Source organism: Orcinus orca, chromosome 2 (assembly GCF_937001465.1).
Source record: "Orcinus orca chromosome 2, mOrcOrc1.1, whole genome shotgun sequence".
NCBI lineage: Eukaryota > Metazoa > Chordata > Mammalia > Artiodactyla > Delphinidae > Orcinus > Orcinus orca.
The window spans coordinates 170066214-170092323 of NC_064560.1; the positions used below are offsets into that span (position 1 = coordinate 170066214).

Genomic DNA, 26110 nt, shown 5'->3' on the forward strand with positions numbered 1-26110 from the left:
TAAAGGCCATATATGACAAACCCACAGCTAACATTGTCCTCAATGGTGAAAAACTGAAAGCATTTCCACTAAGATCAGGAACAAGACAAGGTTGCCCACTCTCACCACTATTATTCAACATAGTTTTGGAAGTTTTAGCCACAGTAATCAGAGAAGAGAAGGAAATAAAAGGAATCCAAATCGGAAAAGAAGAAGTAAAGCTGTCGCTGTTTGCAGATGACATGATACTACACACAGAGAATCCTAAAGATGCTACCAGAAAACTACTAGAGCTAATCAATGAATTTGGTAAAGTTGCAGGATACAAAATTAATGCACAGAAATCTCTTGCATTCCTATACACTAATGATGAAATATCTGAAAGTGAAATCAAGAAAACACTCCCATTTACCATTGGAACAAAAAGAATAAAATATCTAGGAATAAACCTACCTAAGGAGACAAAAGACCTGTATGCAGAAAATTTTAAGACACTGATGAAAGAAATTAAAGATGATACAAATAGATGGAGAGATATACCATGCTCCTGGATTGGAAGAATCAACATTGTGAAAATGACTCTACGACCCAAAGCAATCTACAGATTCAATGCAATCCCTATCAAACTACCACTGGCATTTTTCACAGAACTAGAACAAAAAATTCCACAATTTGTATGGAAACACAAAAGACCCCGAATAGTCAAAGCAATCTTGAGAATGAAAAACGGAGCTGGAGGAATCAGGCTCCCTGACTTGAGACTATACTACAAACCTACAGTAATCAAGACAGTATGGTACTGGCACAAAAACAGAAAGATAGATCAATGGAACAGGATAGAAAGCCCAGAGATAAACCCACACACATATGGTCACCTTATCTTTGAAAAAGGAGGCAGGAATGTACAGTGGAGAAAGGACAGCCTCTTCAGTAAGTGGTGCTGGGAAAACTGGACAGGCACATGTAAAAGTATGAGATTAGATCACTCCCTAACACCATACACAAAAATAAGCTCAAAATGGATTAAAGACCTAAATGTAAGGCCAGAAACTATCAAACTCTTAGAGGAAAATATAGGCAGGACACTCTATGACATAAATCACAGAATGACCCTTTTTGACCCACCTCCTAGAGAAATGGAAATAAAAACAAAAATAAACAAATGGAACCCAATGAAACTTCAAAGCTTTTGCACAGCAAAGGAAACCATAAACAAGACCAAAAGACAACCCTCAGAATGGGAGAGAATATTTGCAAATGAAGCAACTGACAAAGGATTAATCTCCAAAATTTATAAGCAGCTCATGCAGCTCAATAACAAAAAAACAAACAACCCAATCCAAAAATGGGCAGAAGACCTAAATAGACATTTCTCCAAAGAAGATATACAGACTGCCAACAAACACATGAAAGAATGCTCAACATCACTAATCATTAGAGAAATGCAAATCAAAACTACAATGAGATATCATCTCACACCAGTCAGAATGGCCATCATCAAAAAAACTAGAAACAATAAATGCTGGAGAGGGTGTGGAGAAAAGGAAACACTCTTGCACTGTTGGTGGGAATGTAAATTGATACAACCACTGTGGACAACAGTATGGAGGTTCCTTAAAAAACTACAAATAGAACTACCATATGACCCAGCAATCCCACTACCGGGCATATATCCTGAGAAAACCATAATTCAAAAAGAGTCATGTACCAAAATGTTCATTGCAGCTCTATTTACAATAGCCCGGAGATGGAAACAAGTGTCTAAGTGTCCATTCATCCGATGATGGTGTAAGTGTCCATCATCGGATGAATGGATAAAGAAGATGTGGCACATATATATAATGGAATATTACTCAGCCATAAAAAGAAACAAAATTGAGCTATTTGTAATGAGGTGGATAGACCTAGAGTCTGTCATACAGAGTGAAGTAAGTCAGGAAGAGAGAGACAAATACCGTATGTTAACACATATATATGGAATTTAAGAAAGAAAAAATGTCACGAAGAACCTAGGGGTAAGACAGGAATAAAGACACAGACCTACTAGAGAATGGACTTGAGGATATGGGGAGGGGGAAGGGTAAGCTGTGACAAAGCGAGAGAGAGGCATGGATATATATACACTACCAAACGTAAGGTAGATAGCTAGTGGGAAGCAGCCGCATAGCACAGGGAGATCAGCTCGGTGCTTTGTGACCGCCTGGAGGGGTGGCATAGGTAGGGTGGGAGGGAGGGAGATGCAAGAGGGAAGAGATATGGGAACATATGTATATATATAACTGATTCATTTTGTTGTAAAGCAGAAACTAACACACCATTGTAAAGCAATTATACTCCAATAAAGATGTTAAACAAAACAAAAAAAAACTAGTAGTGCCTGCGACAACCCCAAACTAGACAGTCTGATGGAGAAAGGATGAATAAATATAAAGTACAAATGTGAAAAGTCTTGAAATACAGGAAGACGGAGAGATTAAAAAGTCCACCCATCTATTAATAAGACAAGAATGGATTGGAACTCAAACTTATTGAAATGAAGGATGTCTCTTACCTGTGACCTACACATCTCCCTCATGTGTAGTTTCTAGCAATGGTGGTATTTAAAATATGCAGTAACCAGGCCAGCACATGCACCAACCAGATGCCAGCTAGAAACAACCAGAAGGGGGAAGGGCTATCCCAGTATATAACTGCTGATTATTGGCTACGTCCTAGGAAAATCTTCTATAAATAGGGTGGATCACATATCTTGGTTTGTTTGGGAGTCTTGATATACGCCTGTTGTCTCTGTAATTAAAATAGTCCCCTTCAATGTCAAAAGCATCTGTTTGGACCAATGTGATCATCCTATCAAGGGTAATGTAAGAATATGTTAATTGCCGCATGTTTTGTGGTATTGAGGAACTGATGGTAATTTAGGTGTTCATCCTTTGGGGCAGGGGTCCCCAACCCCCAGGCCGTGGACTGGTAGTGGTTCATGGTCTGTTAGGAAACGGGCCACACAGCAGGAGGTGAGCGGCGGGCAAATGAGCAAAGCTTCACCTGCCGCTCCCCATCACTTGCTTTACCACCTGAACCCCCCCCCCCCACAACCATCTGTGGAAAAACTGTCTTCCACGAAACCGGTCCCTGGTACCAAAAAGGTGGGGGATTGCTGCTTTGGGGAACAGGTAACTGAGAGATAATTAAAATTCAGAAGCACTGAATAATTATACACAAAGTAACAGAGTTTTAAAATGTAATGTTGGTATTAATAGTATAAAATCTTCTTAAAAACACATTCATGCAGAACAGTATTACCTATTTACAAAAATGCATGCATATTTAAGGACATGTAAAGACACATTATCTGTGAGGGAAGGATACAGGGTGAGGTTTAGGGATGAAAGGTAAAAATAAAACCAAAGAGGGACCTTGCACGTACTGATGAGGACAATGTATTATGGAGCTGAAGAGTATAATTAATTCAGTTCTTGGCATCTACTATCCAAAAGGGGTTGAAGGGAGAGGGAGAAAGAAAAAGACGGGGACTCAATAGACTTTTTAAAAAAGTGAGTGAATGAAAACGTACTCCATAGTGAACCCTGGTTATAACGTGCCAATAAATTTTTTAAATGTGGCAAGATTAAAATGGATTGCTTGGCCTCTAATTTGGAAGAGAAGTCTAACCACAAAAAAGTACAGATGGCGTAAGAATGACACCATCATAGGACTGGGAGAGAAAGAAAATGTGCCTAGTATAAGAGCCCTGTAAAATTAAACAAGACATGCCGTCTTGTGGACTCCTCCTGTCTCCAGGTCTGGATCTTGAGCTTGTTTCCAAATAAGAGCAGCAACAGCAGCAGCAACAACTAATATTTATTAAGAGTTTAATATGTACCAGGTACTATGCTAGGTACTCTATGTATATTATCTCATTTAGTCTTCTCAACAAACACATGAAGTGTTTATCACTCACATTTTACAGGTGAATTTAAAAAGTGAGGCAGGAAGAGATTAAGTAACTTTATAAAAGGTCACACAGTTAACTCTTTGCAAAGCCCAGACACTAAGTTAGGATGTTTGATTGCTAAGTGTAAGTTTTAAACCATCTTGCTATACTGTATCTTTGTAGAAAGTATGAACAACTGCTTTAGAAAAAAGTCTGTGAATTCAACTTGTTTGGGGGCTGGCTGGAATAAGCAATGCTGGGATAATGGTTGTAGAACAATCCTCAGGGATAATATATTCCAGAGGAAGAATTGGTCATTCTGTAGTTCTGCCACCATAGTCAGGGTCCCTATTTCTTACTATCATGATAGAGAACAAAAAATCCTTCATTTCCTTCAGATTCTTCTCTTTAAAATCTAAAGGTTATAAAGTAAAAAAGCAGTGTTTCACAATCTGTTATTCTGGAAAAAATAATTTATTAAAATGAAACAAAACAGTCGATTAACCCCAATGATGACAGCCACTGTTATGAACACTAGATTGACAAACACTCTAATTTCCCCCGATCTACCTGCAGGGCTTTTCTATCCCAAGATAATCTCACTAATTTTCCCTAGACACCAGTCAAGCTCTATTGGTCACACAACCCACTATTCATCTAATCATTTTGTGGTAAAATATATGTAACACAAAATCAAGCACCACTGGACAAACAACTTACTGTCTGTGTAGAGGTAAAATATATGCAACATAATATTTAACACTTTAACCATTTTAAAGTGTATGATTCAGTGGCATTAAGTACATTCACAATGTTGTGCAACCATCACCAGTATCCACATCCAGAACTTTTTCATCATACCAAATAGAAATTCTATATACATTAAACAATAACTCCCCGCTCCCCCCCCCCAGCCCCTGGTAACCTCTATTATACTTTCTGTCGCTACGAGTTTGCCTATTCTATATACCTCATATAAATGGAATTATAAAATATTTGTTCTTTGTGTCTTATTTCACTTAGCATAATGTCTTCCAGGTTCATCCATGTTGTAACAGGTATCAGAATTTCATTCCTTTTAAAGGCTGAATAATATTCCATTGCATGTACATACTACATTTTGTTTAGTCAACTGTCAATAGATATTTGGTTGTTTCAACATTTTTGCTATTGTGAATGCTGCTGCTACGAACACTGGTGTACAAGTGTCTGTTTGAGTTCCTGTTTTCAATTATTTTTGGTGTATATCTGGAATTGAATTGCTGGATCACATGGTAATTTTATGTTTAACAATTTGAGGAACTGCCCAACTGTTTTCTACAGCAGCTGTACCACGTTTTAAATTCCAAAAAGCATTGCCCAAGGTTCCAATTTCCCCACATCCTCATCAATGTTTGTCACCTTCATTTTTGGGGGGTTTTGGGATAGTAGTCATTCTGATGAATGTGAAGCGGTATCTCACTGTGGTTTTGATTTGGATTTCCCAAAGGCTAGTGATGTCGAACATCTTTACATGAGCTTATTGCCCATTTATATATTTCTTAAGAAATGTCTCTTCAAGTTCTTTGCTGATTTTTGAATCCGGTTGTTTTGTTGTTGTTGTTGTTGAGTTGTAAGAGTTCTTTATATATTTTGGGTGTTAATCCATTATCAGATATATGGTTTGCAAATATCTTCTCCCATTCTGTAGGTTATCTTTAACTCTCTTTATAGCATCTTTTGAGTCATAAAATTATTAATTTTGGTAAAACCCAATTAATCTTTTTTCTTTTGTGCCTGTGCATTTGGTGTCATATCGAAAAAATCATCACTGAATCCAATGTCATGAAAAAATTTCCCTATCTTTTCTTCTAAGAGTTTTAATCTTAGCTCTCATATTCAGGTGTTTGATGCATTTTTAGTTAATTTTTGTATATGATGTAGGGCAAGGATCCAAATTCATTCTTTTCCATGTGGATATCCAGTTTTCCCAACATCATTTGTTGAAAAGACTGTCTTTCCCCTCACTGAATGGTCTTGGTACCCTTTCAAAAATCATTTGGCCATATATGAGAGGGCTTATTTCTGGGCTCTCTATTCTGTTCCACAGCTCTATATATCTGTCCTTATGTCAGTACCACATTGTTTTGAATGCTGCAGTTTTGTACAAGTTTTGAAATCAGGATGTTGTGAGTCCCTCAACTTTGTTGTTTGTTTTCAAGATTACTCTGGCTAATAGGGAGTCCTTTGAGATTTCATATGAGTTCTAGGATGGGGTTTTCTATTTCTGCAAAAAGGCAGATGAGATTTTGATAAAGATTGCACTGAGTCTGCAGATCGCTTTGGATAGTACTGTCACCTTGACGATATTAACTCTTCTAATCCATGAATGCGGAATGTATTTCCACTTATTCATGCCTTTAATTTCTTTCAGCCAAATTTTGTAGTTTTCAATGTACAAGTTTTTGTCTCCTTGGTTATATTTATTTATGAGTATTTTATTATTTTTGATGCTATTGTAAATGGAAATGTTTACTTAACATCCTTTTCAGATTGCTCATGTATAGAAACTCAATTAATTTTATGTGCTGGTTTTGTATCTTGCAACTTTGCTAAGTTTATTATTAATTCTAAGTTTTTTTGGTGGAATCTTTAGAGTTTTCTACATATAAGATTGTATCATTTGTGAACAGAGACCATTTACTTCTTCCTTTCCTATTTGTACGCCTTTGATTTCTTTTTCTTGCCTAACTGTTCTGCATAGAATTTCCAACACTATGTTGAATAGAAGTGGTGAAAGCAAGCATACTTGTCTTGTTCCTGATCGTAGAAGAAAAGCTTTCAATCTTACATCATTGACTATGATGTACCCATATATGGATTCTTCATATATGACCTTTATCATGTTGAGGAAGTTCCTTCTATTCCTAGTTTACTGAGTGTTTTTAATGTGGAAAGGTGTTGAATTTTCTCAAATCCTTTTTCTGTATATTGAGATGATCATGTGGGCTTTTTTGCCTTTATTCTATTAATATGTTGTATCACATCAACCAGTTTTCTTATATTGAACCATCTTCACACTCTTGGAATAAACTGCACTTTGTCACGGTATATAATCTTCTTAATAGGCTGCTGAATTAAAACCATGTACCTCTATGATCACCACAGCTTTCTGTGTGGAGACAATTTCTAAATCACCACCACAGGGAATAAGACCCAAATAGAATCTAGCAGCTTCACTGGTTGGAGGAAATGGGGATCAGAGTTTGAGGAGGGTGAGGTTGCTGGAAGTTGCAGGGCAAAGTTCTGGAAAGGAGGAAGTTAGACCAAAAAAAAAAAAAAGAAAGAAAAAAAAAAAGAAAAAGAGCTCCAGGTATTTGCATGAGTCTTTCCAAGAGGCCATGTATACATTGAGTGGAACTCCACAAGGCTAGACAAATAAAAACTAGTAAGTTATAGGCTGAACAATTCTCAGAGTTCAGCAAGGCAGGGAGACTTTCAACTTTTGACCAACCAGAATTGAAATCCTCAGCGATTCACTAGGAAATTCAGTGGAGACCCACTTAGAACATTTGGAGGGCTCAACTATCGCCGAAGTGAATGCTACTTTTGACTCACCCTAGGAAAGCTTACAAACAGGTCTAAAGAGGTGAAACTGACCTGCAAGTTACTTAACTGCCTACCAAAACAAATTCAACAATGTAATATTAAAAATGTTAATGTAAGAAAACAAAATGCAGACACTGAACAATGTAACAATCACAACATCCAGAATCTAATTAAAAAAATTTAACATGCTAAGAAGCAAGAAAACATGACCTAGAATCAAGAAAAAAACTGGTCAATAGAAACAACCAGAAATAACAGAGGATGAAACTAGCAGACAAGGATGTTTAAAAGGCTATTATAACTATGTGGAAATAACTAAAGGAAGTCAAACATAATGTGAAAATGGAAGTTTTTCCCCCAGTCTTGAAGCAGCTTTTGACTTCATTTTGAGCTGATTTTTGTGCATGGTGTAAGACAGTAGGCCAGTTGCATTCTTTTGCATATGGTTGTCCAGTTTTTCCAACATCATTTACTGAAGATACTATCCTTCCTCCACTGTATATGCTTAGCTCCTTTGTCATAAATTAATTGACCATATATGCATGGGTTTATTTCTGGGCTCTCTATCCTGTTCTACTGATGAAAATGGAAGATTTTTTTAGGAAAATGAAACTTATAGGTTTGAAAACTAGAATATCTGGAAGGAAAAATACACTAGATGTGAGTAACAACAGATTTGATACCACAGAATAAAAGGTAAGTGAGAAGACATAATAGGGAAACCACAGTAACACGTGGGATAACAGGACATGGTTTAATATATATGTAACTAGAGTTCCAGAAGCAGAGGAAAAAAGGGAGATAGAAAAAAATGTCTGAAGAAAACACTTAGCTCAAATGTGATGAAAATATAAACAAACAGATGCAAGAAGCTCAACAAACCCCAATCAGGATAAATACAAAAGAAAAAAACAGTAAGACATATCATAATCACATTGCTCAAAACCATGTATAAAGAGAAAATCTTAAAAGTAGTTCACAGGGAAAAAGGACACCTTAAGTACAAAGGAATAAAGATAAGAACGACAATAGACTTCTCCTCAGAAACTATGCAAGCCATAAGTCAATGAAGCATCATCTTTAAAATGCTAAAAGAAAAATACAAGTTAACTTATAATTCTATGTCCAGTGAATACAGCCTTCAAAAAGTAAAGTAAAATAAACACTTTGTGAGCAGAACAAAAGCTGACAGAATGTGTCTTAAGCAGATTTACATTATGATAAATATTAAAGGAAATTCTTCAGGCAAAAACAAAATACTGAATGGAAACTTGGATCTCTATGAAGGAATGAATACCACCAGAAATCATAAATACACGGGTAAATGCAACTTAAAATAAAAAGAATGAACATAGATATACTAAGCAGCTGGATTGACCGTATTAGTAAGTAAACTTTGGAAAAAGGAATATTACAAGGGATAAAAAGGGGCATTTCCTAATAAAAAAGGAGTCAATTCATAAGAAGACGAAACACTAGATATGAATGTACCCAATAACAGAATTTGAGTATCAATGAAACAAAAACTGAAATGAGAAAAAGGCAAGTCAAAAAGGACTATTGTAGATTTCAACATTTCTCCCTCAGTAATTGATAGAACAAGTAAACAGAAAAGTCAGTAAAAATATAGAACACTTGAACAACACTAAGAATGAACTTGACCTAATTTACATTTACTGAACAACATACTCAGCAACTATAAACATTCTTTTGTAGTGCAAAGGGAATGTTCACAAGGATTGATGGTAGGTCAAGAAAGTCAGTCTCAATAAATTTCAAGACAGAAATGAATTAGAAATCAACAAAAATAACTGTATTAGTCTTCTTGGGCTGACATAACAAAATACCACAGAGTGACTTAACAGAAATTCTGTTCTGGAGGCTAAGGAAGTCCAAGATCAAAGTACCAGCAAGACAGATTTCATTCTAAGGTCTCTTCTCTTAACTTGTAGGTGGCCACCATCTTGCTCTCTGGTCCTGTGACTGCTTTGTTACACACAAAGAGAGAGTGAGCTCTCTGGGTCTCTTTCTATAAGGACACTAATTCTATAGGATCGGGGCCCCATCATCATAACTTCATTTAACCTTAATTACTTCAGTAAAGGCCCTGTCTCCAAATGCAGTCACATTAGAGATTAGGGCTTCAACATGTGAATTTTGGAGGGACACAAACACTGTCCTCAAAAATAAGATATCTAAAAAATCCCTAAATGTTTGGAAAACAAATAACCTATGAGTTAAGGATGAAATTATAAGGGAAAATAGAAAACATTTTAGTTGAATGACAAATCAAAATATATTAAAAACTGTGGGAAACAATAAAAAACTAAATAAATGAAGATACACCATGTCCTGGACTAGATGTCTTAGTACTTTTAAGATACAATTCTCTCTAAATCAAAATGGATTTTTATTTATTTATATATTTTTATTGACGTATAGTTCATTTACAATGTTGTGTTAATTTCTGCTGTAAAGTGATTCAGTTATACATATATATATATATATATATATATATATATACACATTCTTTCTCATATTCTTTTCCATTAGGGTTTATCACAGGATATTGAATATAGTTCCCTGTGCTATACAGTGGGATATTGTTGTTCATCCATTCTATGTATAACAGTTTGGATCTGCTCATCGCAAACTCACAATCTATCCCTCCCCTCCCCTCCCTCCCCCTTGGCAACCACAAGTCTGTTCTCTATGTCTATGAGTCTGTTTCTGTTTCGTAGATAAGTTCATTTGTGTCATATTTTAGTTTACACATATAAGTGATAGCATATGGTATTTGTCTCTTTCTGACTTACTTCACTTAGTATGATAATCTCTAGATCCATCCATGGTGCTGCAAATGGCATTATTTCATAAAATGGATAATTTTAATGCAATCCCAGTCAAAATCCAACAGAGATGTATTTGTAGAAACTGACAAGCTGGTTCTAAAATTTACATGGAAATTAATACTCTGGGGTGGTTTTTTTTTGAAACTTATATTATTAAAGTTCTAGAACAGTCAAAACATTTTTGAAAAGAAACAAAATTGGAAGACTCACACTTTATTTCAAGGTTTACTATAAAGCTACATTTGTCAACATACTATGGTATTTGTATAGAGAAAGACAGGATAATGGAATCAAATTGAGATCAATATTGGGCCCACATATAAATGGTCAACTGATTTTTGATACAGATAATAATGTATTTCAATGGTGAAAGGATGTTTTCAATAAGTGTTGAGACAACTGCGTATCTATACGAGATAGAGATAAAAATGAATTTTAATGATTAACTCAAACACATGCAAAATAAATTAATTTGAAATGTATCTTGGAACTAAATGTAAAAGCTAATCTATAACATTTCTATTAGAAAACATAGAAGAAGATGTTCTTTACCTTGGGGTACTTAAGATTTCTTAGACATTACACAAATAGCACAACCATAAAAGAAAAAAAAAAAAAAACTTGACAAACTGTTCTTCATAAAACTTAAAGCCTTCTACTCTTCAAAACACAAACCCTACTTCCCAAAAAGGAAAGGCAAGCCAAACTGAAAGAAAATATCTGCAACACATATACATGACAAAGGACTTGTGCCCAGAATATATAAAGAACTCTTACAATCCAATAATAAGAAAACAAACAATCCAATAAAAATGGGTAAACGACTTAAACAAATACTTCAGAATATATATGAATGGCCAATAAACATATAAAAATATGCTCATCATCATTAGTTATCTGGGAAATGCAAACAAAAAACCACTCCACAACCCCTACGATGGCTAAAATAAAAAGGAATGATAATATCAAACGTTGGCAAATGTTGGATGTGAGATAACTGGAACTGTCATACACAGCTGATAGAATTGTAAAATGACACACATACTTTGAAAAAGTTTGGCAGTTTCTTTTAAAGCTAAACACACACTTACCCATAAAACCCACCAAACCCACTCCCAATTATTAGGTATTTAATCAAGGCAAATTAAAACACGTGTTTACACAAAGAGTTGCATATGAATACTCACAGCAGATTTATTTTTAATAATCAAAACCCAGAAACCCAAAAGTCCATTAATAGGTAAATGGATAATCATAATGTGGTATATTGTGGTATATTTACACAATGAAATACTACTCAGTAATAACAAATAAATGCATAGATGAGTGAAAGAAGCCTAAATACACTCTATATGATACCATTTCTATGACGTTCTATATTAGGCAAAACTCATCTACAGTGTTAGAAATCAGATCAGTGGTTGCCTAGAGGATGGGGTGAAAGGGCCCACTGCAGGAACACACAGAGAATTTTCTAAAGTGATGAGTCATGATTACACATGTGTATATTATTCGCCAAACTCCTTAGAACTTTACACTTAAAATGAATGCACTTTATTACATGTCAATCATACTGCAATAAAATTGATTTAAAAATGAATCTGGTAATTCTTAAGTGTGAAAATGCAAGTATCCTAAGCAACTATCATTGACTCTTATTATTAATCAATAATAAAAGACAGTCTAAAGTTACTTGAAGCACCGATTATTTGGTGATAATTGGGCAAAAAATGTGATTACAGTACCCTACTTCTCACACAGTATCTTTTCAATGCAAATATGATAAAATGATTTTTTTTTAAATTCTAAGCACAGTCTCAAGATGTTAATGTGAATGAAAGTTGAAAGTTAAAAAGAACTGAAAAATGCTGATATAGAAGATGAAGTTTAAACTCAAAATCCTTATAACCGACCTTTCTAGCCAGCTTTGGACCCTCCCTGCTCTACACTATACAGTAACAACAAAACTTAATAATTGCCCTCACCAAAGAAGATCTACAGATGTCAAATAAGCACATGAAAAGATGCTCCACATCGTATGCCATCAGGGAAATGCAAATGAAAACAACAATCGGATACCACTACTCACCTATCAGAATAGCCAAAATTCAGGACACTGATAACACCAAATGCTGGTGAGGATGTGGAGTTACAGGAACTTTCACTGACTGCTGGTGGGAATGCAAAATGGTACAGCCACTTTTGTTTCTTACAAAACTAAACATACTCTTACCATATGATCCAGCAATTGCGTTCCTTGGTATTTACCCAATGGAATCAAAAACTTATGTCCACACAAAAACCTATGCATGAATATTCACAGCAACTTTATTCATAATTACCCAAACTTAGAGGAACCAAAACTCCTTCAGTAGATGAATGGATAAAGTGTAGTACATCCAGAGAATGGAATATTATTTAGCACTAAAAATAAATGGACTATCAAGCCATGAAAAGATGTGGGGATCCTTAAATGCATATTACTCAGTGAAAAAAGCCTATCTGGAAAGGCTACATACTGTATGATTTCAACTATATGACACTCTGGAAAAGGCAAAGATCAGTGGTTACTAGGGTTAGGAGGGAAGAGAGGGATATATAGGTGAAGCACAGAGGATCTAAGGTAGTGAAAATACTCTGTATGATACCATAATGATGGACATAGGTCATTATACATTTGTACATTCCCATAGAATGTACAACACCAAGAGTGAACCCTAGTATGAACTATGGACTTTGGGTATTTACAATGGGTCAATCAATGTAGGTTCATCAATTGTAACAAATGTACCTCTCTGGTGGGGGATGTCAATAATGGGGGAGGCTATGCATATGTGGGGATGGGAGATATGGGAAACCTCTGTACCTTCTCAATTTTGCTGTGAAACAAAAACTGCTCTAAATAAATAAAGTCTTAATTAAAAAAAATAATAATTACCACCTCCCTGCTTTTCACCCTTACACACACACAGCTGTTCCATGTCTCCAAGATTTTCGATGTCTTCTTCCTTTTGCCTAGAAACATATTTCACTGAAATTACTTGTTTAATTAGCTCTTTACACTATTGCAGTAATTATCAATAGTTCCAATGATGAATAAAGCTGCTATAAACATCCATGCACAGGGGATTGGCTTTTTTTCATTTTTGTATCTCCTGTGCCCACCCAGTACCTAGGACACATACAAACCTCAGTTGGTGGCAAGCGACTGTTAAAGCCATTGGAAGTAACACCTAAGCCAGGAATTCCTAACATTTCTAATTCTGGGGAAATGCAGCAACGTTAATAACGTCTCTGTGAGCCTCCAGTAGGCTTTTTCATAACCTGAAAAAGAAGGCACAAAAGGAAAGGAGGGAAATATAGAAGGGGAAACCCAATGTCCCTAAAATGCCTATGACATAGGTTACCCTGCCTTCCCTGGATGACTCAACTCTTGCTCCTCTGCAATCTATTTTCCACACAGCAGCAGTAATGACAGGCACCATTTAATTAATTAAATGAGTTATCTTTGGTAAACTGATTAGAAGAGTGCCTGATACAGAATCAACACTATAAAAGTATCTGTAAAACAAAACAAAACAAAACCCCCATTTAATTCTCACAACAAGTCTGAATAGGTGCTGTTAATACTCTCATTTTATAGCTAAGGAAATCAAAGTATATAGAAGTGAGGTAACTTGCCCAAGGCACATAGCTAGTAACACAGGTATTCTGGCTCTTAATCACTATGCTTTACTGCTCACTGCAATTATATTAAAATTCAGTTCTCTTTGTATCCACAGTGCCTAGCACAGAAACATGCGCTACAGTCATTGCTCAATAAATGTGTAGATTGAAAGAAAGAAAGAATGAATGATTCAAACAAGTGATTCAAGAGGTTAAATGACTAGGCATCTTTTCACCCAAAACTATTATATTCTCTGGAGACTCTCTGGTCCAAAGATGAAATATGTCAGTTGTTATTTGTTACTTCTCCCAAAAGAGAGTAACATGACAAAGAGAGAAAGAGGGAAAATCTTAAACCTCAAAGAAACAGAAAGACAGTGCAGCAACAAAAAATGTATTACGCCCATGGTCCGTCTCTGTCCATCCTGGTGCCCCATCTGATGGAGGCGACAAAGAATATGGCCTGTGTGAATGAAAAAAATATTGCCTGCAACACTGTAAACAAAGGTTGTTGCAGCCATCGAGCCATCACATTATAGCTGCCCGTGACAGTGAGCCCTGAGGAAACTCAGGATGGAAGCAGCACTCCTGCCATCAAGCAGTCAGCCACCACAGCCACCTCCAGTGATGTACCCTGAGGAGACTCCAGGTGAGAAAGCCCAGGATACTGGCCCCAGATAGCTGAGGTGCATGTCAAAGGAATGATTTCAATGAGCCCAGACTTTTGCATCTTCCCATACACAGAAAAGCACTAAATTCCTTAACTTGAGATGTCTGGTTTTCTTTACTTAACAGTAACCTTTTGATGTTCTGACTACCTGGTCTTTGTTGCAAGAACTCCTATGTGTCCTGGCTCCTCCCTTACCCCTTCAGAGCAGACTCTCAGAGCTATCTGAGAGGCTGCGTCCCAGGCTTAAGTCCAATTTTGTCTGCTAAATAAAACTTAACTCTCGACTTTTAGGTTGTGCATTTTTTTTTTTTTTTCAGTCAATACAGACCAAAGATGTTTCAGGCAGTACATGCCAGGACATACATCTGGGCCTCTTTTTATTGCTCCTAAGTTTCTCTTTCAAATATCTAGGTAGGCATTTGATCTACCTATTCCTGATCCCTCCAGAATTTGGCTTTTCCAGCTGGCTCTCCTGTGGACTTGATGGTTTATTGCAACCAGATTACAACTACTTATACTAATTATCATTTTAATTTGTTCTCTGTTTCCAAATTATTTGTGCTTTTTGTCTCTCTGCTGCAGTATGACTTTGTTAATGTTACTAGCCGTATTACTTATATCCTGTCTATTTTATAAGATTGTTGTCTCCTGCATTACCCCAGGCCCCCAACAAAATTAGTGATGTCTTGAGAGTTAAACCTATATAACTCTATACAGAATAATTGTAATAGTGCAACTCTAGGTATGGGAAGAAGCAACAAGGGAAAACATTTCCTGGATCATAATAAACTAGTAAGACGGCGGATCCAGAGAATTTTAAATTATCAACAGGGCCTAATCCAGAAATTGGCACCTTGAGTGGCATATCAACAGAATCTTTGCCTGATCTAGGAATGAGCCTTCCTAGCACTGTGGGACAAGAATCAGTCATGAAATGTCTCCCAAACGTTGGGAATTTATGACCAAGGGGAGGGACTGTGTGTGAAAAGTGTTGCCTGCCATTTTGGTAAACAAAGGATGTTGTAACCATCAAGCCATCAAATTACAGCTGCTCCTGACAATGAGCCCTGAGGGAACTCAGGATGGAGACAAAGGGGCTGACCCACCGCCAAGCCCTGAGCCACTGCAGACACGCCCAATGGTGCAGCCTGAGGGGACTCAGGATGGGAAAGAACAGGATACTGGCCCTAGATAGCTAAGGTGTGTATCAAAGGAACGCTTTCAATGAGCCCAGACTTGCATCTTTCCATACATAGAAAAGCCCTAAATTCCCTAACTTGGGATATCTGGTTTTCTATCATTAACGGTAATCTTTTGATGTTCTGACTACCTGGCCTTTGTCTCAAAACCCCTATATATTCTGGCTCCTCCCTTACCTCTTGGGAGCAGTCCCTCAGAGGTATCTGAGAGGCTGTCTTCTGGGCTTGAAGTCCTCAGAAAGAATGCCAAATAAAACATTTAGATTGTGCATATTTTCTCAACATTTAGATTGTGCATTTTCTTCAGTCGACAGCATCCTTATTCTCTCACTCCAGGATAAGCCCTTTTGCAAGCACTGAATTTGTATATCCGGTCTCTACTAGATCATGTCTCTACTTGCTCCCTTGCTTTCAAAATGTTTCGATCTCTTAATTTTTGCCTGATATTACAATTTATACCCTATCTGTTGCCCTCTTATCAATTTTCTCTTATTCTGCTGCTTCTTGCCCAATATATGGTAAGCTGTGCATAGCAACAGGCATGAAAACACCATAGTTTTGTACAAGGGGAGAAGGACATTATCTAATTCGTTTCTAAGACACTTCCTAAAGGCACTGAGTATTTCCTTTGGTCTTCTGTCTGAAATGTTCCACTGAGTCTGACTCTACTGGGAACGTATCTTATGAAGGTCCATAAGTCTCTGGATATTCTACCTCTTGAGGATAGTTAGCACATGCCTACCATAATTATCCTCCTACTGAACTGCAAAATTCTTAAAAATAGGGATCGTTTCTTATTCTTTATCCTAGTGTCAATGATTCCTAATCATAGTGTACATAGTAAACACTAAATGAATATTTTTAAAAACAGCTTCCCTTTATTTCTGAGCCTCCTGAAACCAAGTTTGTTCTGATTCAATCAATCAAGTATAGATAGTTTTCCTCAATAAATAATTGTGCATTTACTCAAATACAATCATTGGCTACTTTGTTGCCTAGTCACATGGCTTTACAAAATGTTTCTATAGTTGAGCATCTATCAGCTTGCCTTTCTACTTCTATCTTGAAAAAATTCTCAGTAAGATTGATCCTTGAAGCAATCTTTAGAGACACATTCTTTGTATCATATACTTTTCTCACTCTCTGTGTTTTTCCACTTATTCCATCTCCTTGTTTCTGGAATGTTAGTCAGTTTCCTACCGTTATATCACATTAGGACCAAACTGATTCTTCCTTCTCAAATTGTATTTAGTGGAGAACCTTGTTTATGACTTTTTGAAAGCTGAAATAGACCATGTTACTGGTTATCTTTATATAACAACATCCTATTATACTTTTCTGATATTCATCAATTTGCCTAGTCCTTTCAAGAACATTTACTGACCACTTTGTGTCATGTACCAGGCAAGGCATTAGGAAAACAAGAGATGAAATATATATATCCTTTTAATCAGAAGAGCTCAGACTGAAGTAGAGGGAAGAGGAGACACAAGCAAGGAAGCAAATATAGAAATAACGCTATTTTTTTCTCTCTGTGTTCCCACAGGACTCTGTGATCTTTCTAGGATCGTTCAGAGCCTGGATTTTTAAGTCACATAGACCTGGATCCAATTCTTTTTTTTTTTTTTTAACATCTTTATTGGCGTATAATTGCTTTACAGTGGTGTGTTAATTTCTGCTTTATAAAAGTGAATCAGCTATACATATACATATATCCCCACATCTCTTCCCTCTTGCATCTCCCTCCCTCCCACCCTCTCTATCCCACCCCTCTAGGTGGTCACAAAGCACCGAGCTGATCTCCCTGTGCTATGCAGCTGCTTCCCACTAGCTATCTATTTTACACTTGGTAGTGTATATATGTCCATGCCACTCTCTCACTTTGTCCCAGCTTACCCTTCCCCCTCCCCGTGTCCTCAAGTCCATTCTCTAGTAGGTCTGCACTGGATCCAATTCTTAACTCTGCCACTTAAAGAGTTGTGTGATGAGAGTCAAGGTTTTCTCCTTTGCAAAATGGGATAATAACCATTTATTCCTTGCTGGGAGTAGATGAGACAAAGTGCTTAGTTTGGCAATACATGACAGACAATAAATGGTGTCTGAGATTCATAATAAGGGGGCATCTAGCCTGGGTAAAGAAGGCTTCCTGGAGGAGGTGACTCTTGAATTGAATCTTAATCAATGAATGAATAGGAATCAATGAATAGGAAGGGGAAGGAATCAAGATGGAATCTTAGAGAAAGGTTAAGTTTTCACACCAGCATTGAGAACTTTTCATGATCCAGTCTCTACCTATCTTAGCAACCTCTTCTCCCTTAACTCTCCTAAATGAACCCTTCCTTCTACCCAGGCTGGTTTATTCACTCATCTCAGAATATGCTTACTTATTTTCTTTTCTCTATTTCTCCTTAAGCCATCCCTGGTTGTGGCACTAGCCTAAAGCTTGTCTATAAGAGCAACATAAGTTCCACCTTCTTGTAATTGATCAGTCTGGCCCCCACCAATGCCTCCATTCTTTCACCTTTTCTAGCACAGGGTTAGATTAACATACCTCTCTACACACTTCCTTTGTCCTATTACATTCATGCTCATCACAGTCCTTAACCATCTGCACCTCTGCACTGAGATTTAACTTTTTACATGTGAATGTCATATCTCCATCGGAACATAAATTCAATGAGGGCTAGACGTCACATAATCAAAAGAGAAAATAGGGGGCTTCCCTGGTGGCGCAGTGGTTGAGAGTCCGCCTGCCAATGCAGGGGACACGGGTTCGTGCCCCGGTCCGGGAAGATCCCACATGCCACGGAGCGGCTGGGCCCGTGAGCCATGGCCACTGAGCCTGCGTCTGGAGCCTGTGCTCCTCAACGGGAGATGCCACAGCACTGAGAGGCCCGTGTACCGCAAAAAAAAAAAAAAAAAACCAAAAAATAAAAAGAGAAAATAGGGCAAGGATACAGCACTTTATTCTCAGCTCTATTTGGCATACGAAGGGTCAGAAAACTGTTAGCACCAGTCTCGGGGTTAAACACAAAGCACACGGCAGGTCTGTAGAGGCTTAGATGCTTGGACTTTATGAGGTTTTTGTTTTTAGGTTCTCACCTTGATACGCTGTCAGCTCTGTCAATAGAAAACTATAAAAACTTTCCACTGCGGATTGTGTTAGTCATAGGATGCCTCAAATCATTCTGGAAATAAGGCATGATATAACAAAATAAAGGTCAGGAGAAAGGCTGGGAGCCAACTCCTTAGACATAGCTACTATAGTGGGAGGTAGTATATGGAACACTATAATCAACAGATCTGGGTTAAATTCCTGGCTTTTGAAACTTACTGGCTTTATAACTTGGGCAAATCCTTAACCTCTCTGAGAGACAATTTCCTCAATTAATAATGTGAATTAATCACCATTCACGGTGGTTGTGAAGAAAAAAAATTTATATATATATAAAAAGTAACTAGCACACTGCCAGAAAGAGAATACTTCCTTAATTATTCATTATTAAAACATTGTACCAACCCATTACCCTCTGCAACTCCTTTAAAGAAAGTAGAAAAATAGAGATTCTGTTCCCTCTTTAAAGGTGGTAATCGGGAGCAACTTGCCGAAACTCACTGATAACTCAGTCCTGAACAAGGAATCCTAATATCCAACATGAAGTAGGGTTGTCTTTATGGCCAATATGTACCTGTTACAGTGAAAAAAAGCTAAATTAGATTCTTGTCATACTTCTTAGAGTAACTGAGTCTTTCCAACATTAAAAACTCTCAATTTGATAAAAGTGGGAGGCTTCGAGACTATAATCAAGCTGGATGCCCATAGAAAGAAGAGTGTTCCATAAAGGATAAAAAGTAAACTCTTCAAACCCTTGAGGGCATTTCATTTGAGATTGTGATTGATTCTTCAGACCACCTACTGCTGGTTCAAAATGGCAGGAACCATAAAACAACACATGGCCAAAGAATCATGAACTCTTGGAAGTGGAAGAAACTTACAAAGTCGTCCAGCCTAAGCCTCTCCTTACATGGCTGAAGAAGTAGGCATAGGATAGATATCAAGCTATGTACCAAGTTTTCTTTTGCCTCACCAGATACTCACTTCATAGTCATAACTTCCCCAAGATTTTATTCCCCTTGCAGTAAGCAAGATCAGACAGAATAGGTTCATTTGCCTTGCAAAATGGGCCTAAACACTGGAATTACCCAAGACTCTTGCCCCTGACAGAACACTGACACAAAAAGGCAAAAGTATGTACATCCTTGCAGTTACCTGATTAAACTATCAGGTCCCTACAAAGGACGCTGTACTGAAACAAAGAGTGACAATGCTGACTACAAACAGAGATGCATACTTGGAACTATAGGCTTTTCATATTTCTTCTGTAGAAAGAAAGAACACTATGGGACTACCAAAATTACTGGAAGCTTCTAGTGGTGATAACTGACTTCTTCCCTATGCATCTTCATGATGGCACAGTGAGGAAAAGCCGAGTTAGACTGTGAGACTTCTTAGGAATACCACATACCAGGTAACTAGCTTTGCGAGGTGATAAACAGAAACTTGGAACCTTGTTAAATGAACCAATCAAACTTCAAATGACTGTTTTTATCCAAGTTTGTGGCTCTACTCATCTAAACTTTTAAGTTTATCAACTTATATGAGTAAAACATGAAAATGCTTAGAAAAAATTAAAAGTCACTAGGTGAATAAATTCATTCATTTTTGAATAAATGCACATACAAAACAGAAATGAAACAACTCTGAGGTGAGACACACTAGCATATACAAGTATTCTTAATCAGTCCTTTGACGTTTGTCCTAATTCTAATAATGCAGAAAAATGGTAACACTAGGAACTTCAGGTCTGCAAGATCAATAGGATCAGAAATTTCAGTGAATAGTGAGCTGAACATTAATCAACACTGTTATGTAAATACCAAAAAAGGTGAAGTGATATTACACTAAACTTTTAAAATATTTAGTGACTGGAATATGCAAGAGAATACCAGAGTTCTGCTCTGCTCCAGTCAGGAGATCCTGAAAATACTGTGGATACTGCAGCAAAAGGACCATGTCAAAATACGTTAAATTCTTAAGCAAGAGACAAGAATCAAACTTCAAATCACATCACAAGAGAGCTAATGTAACAACTAGGGATATTTAGGCTGTAGAAGAGACAAAACAGGAGAACAGATGCCTTTAAATACTTGCAGGGCAATCAGAAAATGAACTACCATTGTTTCAGTTGGCCCTAGGAGAAGAACAAGTACCAATGGATGAAAAGTACAGAAAAACAGATTTTGGTTTAACAATAATTTTCCATGTTAGCCTCAAAAGTCAATAACCATTAACAGGAAGAGAAGGAGAAATTTACATAAAATAAGAAAAATGTACCTAAGAGACTTGGGCACACTGAATGAGCCTTTGACAAAAGTTTAGGAGATCGTATGAAGCATGACATTAAACCATGCAGATTAGTAATAAATTACACTCTCATAAGTAAAGCTGATTTCCAATTTTTTTATAACAAGAAAGAAGACAAAGCATGGATGATTCAGAAAGCCATATTTGGGCTTCCCTGGTGGCGCAGTGGTTGAGTCCGCCTGCCGATGCAGGGGACACGGGTTTGTGCCCCGGTCTGGTAAGATCCCACATGCCGCGGAGCGGCTGGGCCCGTGAGCCATGGCCGCTGAGTCTGCGCGTCCGGAGCCTGTGCTCCGCAACGGGAGAGGCCACAACAGTGAGAGGCCCGCGTTAAAAAAAAAAAAAAAAAAAAAAAAAAGAAAGCCGTATTTTATGAAAAATAATCTATGAGTGGTGGTCAAGCTACTGCAAAATTCCAGATGGGAAAAGATGGACTGGTCTAAGTAGTGACGATGGAAACAGAAAGGAGTGAAAGACTTAAAAAATTATTTCCGATAGAGTTCATGGTACTTGATGAGTTGTTGGAGACTCTTGAAATAACAGTATTTAGCAGTATTTACTGTGTTAACCTAACCATTTATCTACTAACAATAAAAACAACAATAGTAGTGAACACACAGTGCTTAGCACACAATGTTCTAAATATTTTACATAGATTAACTGATTTCATTCTCATAACCAGAGGAAGCGTACTCTATTATCATGCACATTTTACATATGAGAAATTAAGTCTTACATCAGTAAAGTTAGTTAATAAATATCAAAGAACTAGTAAGAGGTTAGATACCATTTTTGGACCTACATAAGCCCAAAGCTAAAGCTCTTAATTGATACACTAGACAGCTGTAAAGGAAAGGCAACAAAAGCCAAAGTGGGCAGCATGTAGTACTATTAAGAGCCTAGTGGAGTGAAATGCATCAGGAGATAAAAGCACAGTAGGTGAAAGTGAGGATTTGGTAGTATCGGAATCACATGACGGGCTTGTGGGAAGGAAGGAAGGGATGAAAAGGACCAAAGAAACATCTGTATTGAATCCAAATTCACAGAGGTGGGTCCTAGGAATTAACCTTTTTTTTTAAAAAAAAAAAAGAAAAACCAAAAAACCTTGGATAATTTTGAGGCGAAACGAGCTTTGGGAACATCTGTAGCAGATCTCTAAGGTCTCTTTCTGGTTTAACATTCCAGTTGACCGTCTAAATGAATTTCCCAGAAATGAAAGGAGGGAGGGAGGGATACTAGCACCAAGAAAACGGCTATGCATTTACAGTACACACCGTTTATGCTCCCATTTTTACTAAACTGTCTCTCATAGAAACAGGGATAGAGCAGGCAAACGGAAGGAAGGGTGTGGTGTTCATGGGTGCTGGCTAAAAAGCAGGCTTTCCCCCAGGATTTTCTAGTACCGTTAGCAGAAAGAAACTTCCTGACTATAAATATATGTGGTAACCCGACTGCAAAATGAGGTGGACCCCTCAGATCCGTCTCAGGCTAACGCTGGATGCCAATATAGCCTTCTATGTGCTCACAAGCGTTGCAGGAAATATCTCGGTTGGGGCCTGCCTTCTCCAAGGCCAAAAGAATCTGGCTCTGCAGAAGAGGTGTCCGCTCTGCAATTACAGCCTCAAGTACCCTACTCCCAGCGATGATCATTTCTGCACATACCTGAGGGTCCTCTAGTGAGATTGATCTCCTCCTCAGTAACCAAGCAATCCACTCTTCCGTTCATATTTTACTCTTGTCCGGCTTCCCAACCTGGGTCAGCGAGGGCTCGCGCAGGCGAAGGTGAAAATCACCCCGGCGGCGGCCACAGCATCGCACTTTCGGTTTCAGTAGCCCCTGAACCGGAAGAGGAAGCAAGGAGAGCGGCGAGCGCCAGGAATGCTGGGAGTCGTGGTTCTGGCTGCCGTTCTGAGGCGTTATCTCACCTGGTGGTCAAAACAAACTGTGAGGTGAGTAGGGAGCGCATTTCTATCCTGGGTAGGGATAGGGAAGGTAAGAGACATAAATGAATTGATATTGTCAAGGAAAAATGAAAACTAAGATCTCCTGCCATCTCAGAAAATCTTACCGAATGTAGAAAAAAAATTATGTTATTCAGTAAGCCCTGAACCAGACTGGGATGGGTGTCACAGGCAATTGCTAATGCGATTGCAAAGAAAGAATCTCACCCTTTTTTATAGACAAGCAGATACAATCCATTACGTGCATGTTCTCATGTAAGAGTACTACGTAACCACACCGGTTGCTATACCTTCTTTGGTAGGTCACGCTTGGGGTAGCCATTTGTGTTCGTTAATTGCCATTATCGAAGGGAAAAAGAAAACTTTTCTATTTCTGTGACAAGAAGGTACTTTTAGCTTGGAGCAACGAGCCTAGGCTAACTTCTATGGTGCGAGGATATGGGGCACTATCTTCCTGGATGTTTAGATTTCAAAGAGTTGGCTCCCAGGACCTTAAGAAAAACTTTACTGAGTTGTACCTGGTAAGAGGCTTGTTTAGCTTTTAAAAAGACTTATATACATATAAAAGAGACATAGGAAGGATTTATAATTACAAATTTGTTCAAGAAAATTCTCTATGAAAGGGGAGAGGGGTAAAGGTCTCTTCCTTTTGGTAACAGGGAAAACAGGGAAAATTCAATCTTTTTTTTTTTTTTTAAGTCCCTGCAGTAAGACTGGTAAACACAGTAGCTTCTGGTTTGATTATTTAATCTGAATTGGAATGCCTTAATTGGAATTGAACTTTTCAATCTTCCATCAATCCCTGTGGTCTGACTCCAGGTGATTTCTCAAACCAGAAGCTACTGTGTTTATCAAACAAAACAAGAAAGAGGCAGATTCAGCAGGAAGGCCTCTTATTTGCCAATCCTGAGAGAAGTTAATATGCAATAGTGGAAAGAACACAGGAGGTGATGTTAGAAGACCTGATCTCAAGTTTCAGCTCCATCTTCCAGTTGTCTGGCTTTGATCGGGTAACCTAATATCTCCCAACTGTGTTTCCCCATCTTAAAAAGGGCATGATAATAGATCTTTAAAAATGTTTTTGAAATGAGTAAATGAGATGAAAATTTTAAAAATGACTTCTCAACTTCAAACTCAGATTCATGCCATCCTCAACTTCCAGCCCTCCTAACACGTGTTAATTGAATGAGTGAATAAAGTGAAAAACAAAGTATGATAAGTGAAAAAAAAAGTAAGTAGGTGATATTGGAATGCCAAGAGAGAAGACATCAGATAGAAATAGGAAAAGAAAATCAGGAAACTTATTAATGAAGAAATTTTGAAGAAAAATAAAAGTTTCTTGTAGACTATGTGGGGGTAGGGGAGTCACTAATCTGTACCTGGGAAGATTGCCCTTTTCACCTGAGCCCTCAGTTTCAAAAGAAACACAAAGAGCAGTAAAAGAAAAAAGGTCACCAAATAAGTTTAGGAAGTGCTGGTAATAAGTGGAGTGACAGATAAGGCATGTAAATTGTCTTTATACCTTAATGTAAGTATAGTTTTTAAGAATGAGGAAACTTTAATATGTAGGAAGGCAGATAACAGAGGAAATAGGAGTTTCCACTAAGAGAAAACAATTGAGAAAAGCTATGGAATCAGGGTAATCACGGTGTTAATGAACACAAGTGCATGTGCCTGATGACGCACAGTGAGGCCAAACAATACCAAAATGTCAGAACTTGGAGCAGAGAATGGTTTATTGCAGGGCCATGCAAGGAGACGGGTGGATCATGCCTTAAAAAACCCAAACTCCTTGAACGCTTTCAACACAGCCCCTTTATAGGAAAGGTGAGGGAGGGGCGTGGTTAGTTGTTGCAAACTTCTTGGTGTCAGATCCTTTGTTCTTGAGGTCAGGTCATGGTCAAGTGATGGTGTTCCTGTAAATCTCCACCAAACAAATGTTATTCTCTGTTCTGACAAGAAAGGGCAAGGTCCCAAGGCATAACTTTCACCTTTCACCCTCCGAGGTCCAGGTCCTGGCTAAGAGGAGGGGATCCCTGCGGGGGCCAGTTTCCCTGCCCAGGAGCGTTCGTCTAGCACCCAGTCTGGGTCCTCCCGCCAGTACCCAGGCCCAGCTAAATAGGCAGATCTCAGCTGGCAGTGCCCTCAGGGCCAGGTCCCCAGTCCCTGCCCAGCCATCATCACTGAGGGAGCCAGGTGCCCAGGACCCAATTGGTCCTCAGGTGCCTCAGGCTGCCTAAATGGGGGGTAGGGAGCCAGGTCCAATGGACCGCAACCCATGCAGACTGCCACTGCCATTAGGTTGCAGAGGTGGGGATGGGGGAGAGGTTCATCACTACCTCAAGGCCTGGGACCGGCCAGCGGATGACCTTGGTGAGGCCTATGGAGCCCTGCAGGACACAGCCCCCTGCCTGTTCCCTGGGCCTCCCAGCTCACCTGCCAGCCTGAGGCCAGGTGAGCTGTAGGGCCCAGGGGGAGAAGGCCAGGATCCGCCTCTTACCTAACTCTCTGCCTGGTGACCACCACACCCGAGGGTTGGCCTAATGGGCCCCCTAACCACCATGCTAGTGGTCTTGCAGTAATGGTTGCCTGGTAACTGCCGCCTGCCAATGGCTGCACGCCCTGCTCTATTACAATTCCCCCCTTTTCTTCGATATTCCTCAATCTTGAGGAGAACATGTAGGTATGTTTTGGATAGAGTGGTTAATCATGAACTTGGCAGAGGAACTCAGTTTTAGGGGGACTTGGTTTCAACCTCCAATTCTGTTTCATCCTTCCCCAAGTCTTTCAGGGAATGGGGTGATGACCACTCTAGCTACTTCCTGCTAAAATGGGACAC

General features: G+C 38.3%; 1 protein-coding gene and 1 long non-coding RNA gene across 2 annotated transcripts in view; one reads left to right on the forward strand and one right to left on the reverse strand.

The window, feature by feature from the left end:
- LOC105747719 (synaptojanin-2-binding protein) overlaps nucleotides 1-23130 on the reverse strand; it is a 169915-nt gene extending 146785 nt beyond the window's left edge. The window contains exon 1 of the mRNA XM_012531653.3: nucleotides 22973-23130. Coding sequence (XP_012387107.1) covers nucleotides 22973-23036 — 64 coding nt within the window. The 5' untranslated portion in view covers nucleotides 23037-23130. The remainder of the gene's footprint in view (nucleotides 1-22972) is intronic.
- A 15-nt stretch (nucleotides 23131-23145) lies between these two features.
- Nucleotides 23146-26110, forward strand: part of LOC125963554 (uncharacterized) — a 58857-nt gene continuing 55892 nt past the window's right edge. The window contains exon 1 of the long non-coding RNA XR_007475663.1: nucleotides 23146-23259. This is a non-coding gene — a long non-coding RNA (uncharacterized LOC125963554). The remainder of the gene's footprint in view (nucleotides 23260-26110) is intronic.